The sequence below is a fragment of the Empidonax traillii genome, unplaced genomic scaffold, assembly GCF_003031625.1.
Source record: "Empidonax traillii isolate 1590-97213 ecotype Southwest subspecies unplaced genomic scaffold, ASM303162v1 scaffold174:size915687, whole genome shotgun sequence".
Classification (NCBI taxonomy): Eukaryota; Metazoa; Chordata; class Aves; order Passeriformes; family Tyrannidae; genus Empidonax; species Empidonax traillii.
Window position 1 is genome coordinate 688197 of NW_020955367.1, and position 6014 is coordinate 694210.

Below are 6014 nucleotides of genomic sequence, written 5' to 3' on the forward strand. Positions count from 1 at the left end.
GGAGGAGGAGGAGGAAATACCAGCTGGGTGTTTTTCAGACTGCAGCCATATAAACCCTCTATTTTCCATTTATTCTCCATGCAGCTGAAGGAAATGTGTCGTAGGGAACTCGATAAGGCAGAGTCCGAGATCAGAAAGAACAGCTCTATTATTGGTGACTACAAACAGGTGAGTACAACCTCAGGGTTTGCTGTCAGGGTGTGGCACCTTCCCAGGTATTTTAGGAGATTTCAGGGCATCCTTTTCCAATCAACTGGTAACAGCACCTAAGAAATAAAAAAGAAGATGCCATTTTCCTTTCAAAGATTTCCTTTGGTTTTCAAGGTCCCAATCACAAGGTACCAAGGGAGCAAACTGGGGGAAAAGGGAGAAAAATGTATCTTTTCAGTGGGCCCATAACAGGATTCAGGGAATGAATTGGGGTTTTTTACTACTCTATCTTGAAGGCCCATTTATCCCAAAGACAACAGAAAATGCCATGTTATTCTTAACCTTTTCTGGCTCCTTTAGCAAGGCCAAACTGCTAATAACTTACATTGAAATTGCACCTTTTCCTGTGGGAGTGGAGGAATATGTAGAGGATGGGAATACGTACAGTGAGAACAACTGAATGCAGCATCCCAATTTCCCTGGCTTTCTAAGAGTCCTCAGACTATCCATGTTAATATTGCAGTAGCATTTATTTGTGCTTTAGCATTCATTTGGGAGGAAATTTACATTTATAAATGGTCTGGTAACATAATTTTGCTTGTCAGATTTGTTCCCAGCTGAGCGAGCGACTGGAAAAGCAGCAAACAGCAAATAAAGCTGAAATTGAGAAAATCCGGGTAAGAGACCAGAGAGATGCACAGTCTGCAGTGTTTCAGTCTCCCAGCAAAGTCACACCAGCAAGCACACCATTTATTTCTTTACTAAAATGGTGGCTGCAAGAGGGTTCCTGCAGATAGGAGAAGGTTATAGGGGGGAGGTCTGGGAGTAAAGGTGAGTTAAGTGTCAGCCCTGTCCTGCTGTAGTGGTTACAGGATAATGCTGATGCTGGGCAATGATAACTGGTAATTTTTCTGAGGGTTTTTTTTTTCTGGAAGAGATTCTCTGTCTTTTACCTTAAAGCCACATGGGGTGGGATGAAGCCCACTATGGTAGCAAAGTAACAGAGCAGTCTCTCCAGAGCCCTCGAGGGGGGGGTGGGTGGCAGCAGTTCCTGCCTGGCTCTGCCTTCCCAAAGCTCCCGTGAGTGATCCCTGAGGTGCAGAGGCAGGAAGAGGCTTTGATCAGTCGGCTCACACCCAGGTGTTTGTTCAGCAAAAGGTGGATGACTGCGAGCACTGCCGGGAGTTCTTCAACAAGGAGGGCCGGGTGAAGGTGGCCAGCACTGCCAAGGACGGGTCGGACGAGGACACGGACGAGGAGAAGGAAACGCTGAAGAACCAGCTGAGGGAAATGGAGCTCGAGCTGGCCCAGACCAAACTGCAGCTTGTGGAGGCGGAATGTAAAATCCAGGTAATGCTCTGGAGGTTCGGTCTGTTGTCTGCACAGTGCGTCTGCATTCCTAGAAAAATGTGTGTGGGAATTGTAGAGGGGTTGGAACAGAGCCTGTTGGTTGAAACTGTAACCTGCTATTTCCTGCCTGTGCTGTTTAACCAAACACTGAGGCTGAAACTTGGTGTGTGCAGACAACATAATTGAAATTGCACGAACTGTATTTACCAGCTCCTACAACTTCCAGACATCTGCCTGTCTGCAGTGCAGCACTGACTGCCTGATCCCCTGCAACTGCTTGGAAGGGATCCAAGCTCTGACAGAGCACTGAATCACACGCTCCTTTATCTCGCAATCAGTGTTAAATGAAGAGCTAACATGTGACAAATGTTAGACATGTTTCTTAAAACACGATTGCAAAAGCACTCCAGGTACTTGAGGTATTTGTGTAAAACATGACAACACTGTTCTTTTAGCCAAAACCGGTGTGTCAGTGCTGCTTGTTCACAGAAAGGTAAAAATTAGTTTGTAGAAAGTCCACTTCCTGTGGGAGTAGCTCCTCCTCAGATGGGAGAGAATTAAAGAGTTTGGATGTACTGAAGAAAGGGGAATGTTTCACTAAGGGCAATAAGACAAGTCTTGTTTTGCTTTTCAAAGCTTTTTTTTCTCTCTCTTCATCAGCTTGTTTTGGGCTGCTTTTAACTTATGTAAGACTTGTTTGACTTGTAAAAGTGACGAAGAGATTGTAGATGTCCTAGAGCCTTCTGAGTTTGACTCTGTAGCCTTGTGCTGTGAATGCATAACAAATTAATGAAATTACTCCTGTGTTTGCAGGACTTGGAGCACCATCTGGGCCTGGCCCTGAATGAAGTGCAAGCTGCAAAGAAAACGTGGTTCAACAGAACAATAAGCTCTATAAAAACAGTGACTGGAGTCCAAGGCAAAGAGACTTGTTGAAAAGCAGCTCTGTCAAACACACCTTTTAACACAACACCTTTTGTTGCCTTCCTTGGCCAGTTGTTTAATTCTGTGACGTGAGAGGACCAGAATGTAAATAAAATAGAAACACAGCATGTCAGGATTTCAATAGGTCAGTGATAAAGAGGATGGAAACATGGGAGAGGTTTTATTGCTAGACATGGGTTGTTCATACTACTGATATTTAACAGGTGATGTAGCTAGATTGAAGCTCTTCAGAGAAACACTCCATTCTGCGTCTGGCTGGAGGCTTTTCACAGACTAGGTACGAGAACTTACCAAACCCTAATTGTTAAGTTTACATATGATAGGTTTTTTTACAGTTATAACCTTTTTTAATATTTTATTTGAAAGGAAAAGTGTCACTAACAAAGTAAAAAAAAAAAAAAAAAAAAAAAAAAAAAAAAAAAAAAAAAAAAAAAAAAAAAAAAAAAAAAAAAAAAAAAAAAAAAAAAAAAAAAAAAAGAAAAAAGAAAAAAAAAGGAAAAAAGGAAAAAATGCAATAGAAAAAAAGACAACTTTATCAAGAACTACATCAGTGCCAGAAAGCAGTCCCCAGAGGTAGGAAATGGAGAGTAGGAGGTGTCATGTTTTGCTTTATGAATGGGGATGATTTCAGCATTCCTGTCGAGCAACCCCACTTTGTTTTGGTAGATGTAGCATCCATCTCTCTGTGTTTGGCATTTCTTTCTGTTACTAATCAATTCTATGCAACTCTGGGCTTTCTTGGCATGGGCAGCCAAACTGATCCCCCACCGCAGGCTGGGAGGCTCGTGGAAGTGCTAGACAAGAGTAATCCGAACTGTCGGTGACTTTCCGTTTCACTCGTGTCATATTGTTTGACCCACATATCAGCAGCGTTACCCCCCCCCACCCACCCAGGACTGCTCAGAAGTACTAAGGATGTGGATGGTCTGACATGGAACTGAGTCTGTCTGGGTTTTGTCAGGTTTCTGTTCTGTTCCTCTTTGTTTGTTGTGACCCGGCTGTGGCGGGGCCTTCTGCGAAGCTCCCCCGGAGCTCGCGGGTTTTAGTTTTGCACATGGGTATGAATGGGACAAAGAAACAATAAACTGAGATATCTATGAGGCAGAAATCACAGCGTGGGTGTAGCTGCGAGCATCTCCAACTGTCCCCTCTCTTCCCTGGTGGTGCAGAGGGGGTGCAGGGGGTGCAGCTGCACCAATAGGTGCTAAACGTGCTTGGAGTCCTTATTCCTTGGATTGTATTGAGTTCTCACCAGAAAGCTGTAGAATGGAGTTTTGCACCTTGTAATTTTTTTTAATTTATAATGGTTTGTGTTATGCTGAAGTATCTATTGCATCAGTGGATAAATTTTGTGTGCAGTGTGAGTATAAGCTGGTAACAATAAGAGGCACTGGTTTGTATATAAAGATATTTGGTTTATTTTGTATTTCTACCTTTTTCTTGTTTACTGTACTAATGCTAGCTAATGTACTCTGTAACTACGGGATAGAACATGCTATGTCCAAGCTTTTTTCCTTAACTGCATACATTATCTCTATTGTTTAATACCAAAAAAAAAAAAATACTGTAACTCCATCAATATTAGATGCGTGGACATTGTGGTAGCATAGTTGCAGTGTGTATACTTTATGAATTGAAATATAAACTAGTAAAATTGTATAACTATTTTGTTGTTTCATTTCATTTGAACAGGAAGTTAATTAAATATTTTGCAATATAAAACTAATTCTCTCCTCAAAGTAGAAGCAGTAGCGTCTGCAGGCTTCTCCAAGACTGCAACTATAGTCATGCTGCAAAGGGCTTTGCTAAAAAAGACTGCATGTTCTAAGTGCTGCCAACACTGGTTTATATAATAAAATCTAGGGTTTGCTTTGAAAAAAGAAACTGCAAAATGACCTTGTGCAGCTTGAGACTTGTGACTCAGTATTTCTCAAACATGCCCAATTTAGAACTTTTTTTTTTTTTTTTTTCCACGGCCCTCCAAATTCTGCTTGAATCTGCAAAATAGATGTAGGCAAGCTCTGCTTACCATCATCGGTACCAGATTCTCCGTGGGGTCACGTGTGGTTCTTGTCCTCTCCCCAGGATTTCTGGCCCTAGCCCTGCCACTGGAGGCTGCACTAATTGGGTCAGGGGACAGCTCAGCTCCCCAGCTCCGTGTTCTGCCAGGAGAGCAAGGACTAAAGATGGATTTTTGTCACCCAAATGACCAAAGGTGACTCTGGAAGCAGCCCTGCTCTAGGAGGCTGTTGTGGTGCCACCTTTCCAGCCCTGCTTTTGCTTTAAGAGAACGGCATTGTGTGGCTGTGCGTGGTCTCTGCTGCTTTGTCTTTCCCAGAGGGACATCCCTTGGTAAGGTCAGCTCTGCAATTTCTCTATAATTACAACTTTTAATTAAAGTTTAAAGGTAAGTAGGGAGAGGGAGAAACAACCCAGAGCACTCCATCCACTTGTCTTCCTCAGAGGGACTGGGAAATAGTGTAACAGTGTGCTTTCCTCCAAAACTGAGGTACTTAGAGGGAGGGGAAAAGCTGCTTTATTGTTCAGATTTTTTCCCCTCTTAAAGTAAACATTACCTCCAGATTGCAGGCAGATATACTCCCCGTTTTAGTGTGGATGTGGGACACACGTAATTGCTTCCCAGCATTTCATCCGAAACATTTCATAGGCAGTTTCCAGCCATTATGGATTATTTTACATGCCTACCTGAAGGCTTTTGATGCACAGAACTGCCAAGGTATTTCACTCCATCTAAAATATCCACAACTAATCAAGAAAAATGGATTCTCTGCTGAGATGTGCATTTTTGAAGCACAATTACCTGGAATTGCACAGGGAAGCAGGTCAGTTTTAAGCTGAGGAAATTTGCAGATGTTCAAAACTAAGAATAAGCAAGGTGAAAAACCAGGGGCATTGAGTCAGAGCTGCTGTAAACCTCGAGTGTTTTACAGCCCTGTAAGTGAAAAGGAAAGAGTGCGTTTGGCACCATTTTTGGCATTAATGAGATGGTTACTTGCTGGTAGTCCATCACCTCTCAGCTCACATGTGCCTCTAAGCTGGGTTTGAGCACTGGACTGCGTTTAATCCCCCGTGCCCCAGGCTCCAGCCTCCACATGCTCTGCGTGTTTGTGCCGGATCGTTTAGTTCCGATGGGCTCAGTGTGGGAGCTCGGGTGTTACAATCTCATTTGTGTTGCAGAACTCCTTGGCTGCTCGAGGTCCGCAGCTGGAAGTGGATATTCAGGATCTGTCAGAAAGTTTTACCTTTAAGCATTGCTGGTAAGCCGTCCGGAAATTTATATAACTACCTCCCTGACTTTTTTTAGCTGCCCTTCTTATCCGTGGCAGCGATATAAAGTTCCTGTTATCAAGAGGAGGATTTCACTCCATCTGTTCAACAGCTTGGCTCGCGTTCATCCAGCCTAACTTTAGACACTTCGGAGGTGCTGAACGTTAAGAGCTTAATCCAGGGAGGTTTTCCAGCCCTGGGTGGGAGCGGGGACAGCACTGCTGGTGGATCACCGGGGCATGTGCCCCGTGCCCCGATGGATCAGGGAACCTCATGTGAGC

General features: G+C 43.5%; 1 protein-coding gene across 2 annotated transcripts in view; it reads left to right on the top strand.

Annotated features, from left to right (window-relative positions):
* The window catches only part of RABGAP1 (RAB GTPase activating protein 1), a 67360-nt gene extending 64521 nt beyond the window's left edge, over window positions 1–2839 (top strand). For both annotated transcript variants that reach the window (XM_027885916.1, XM_027885915.1), the window contains exons 23-26: window positions 85–168; window positions 756–827; window positions 1303–1500; window positions 2314–2839. In XM_027885916.1, the coding sequence (XP_027741717.1) occupies window positions 85–168; window positions 756–827; window positions 1303–1500; window positions 2314–2436 (477 nt within the window). In that variant the 3' untranslated portion in view covers window positions 2437–2839. The remainder of the gene's footprint in view (window positions 1–84; window positions 169–755; window positions 828–1302; window positions 1501–2313) is intronic.
* Window positions 2840–6014: the final 3175 nt, after the last annotated feature.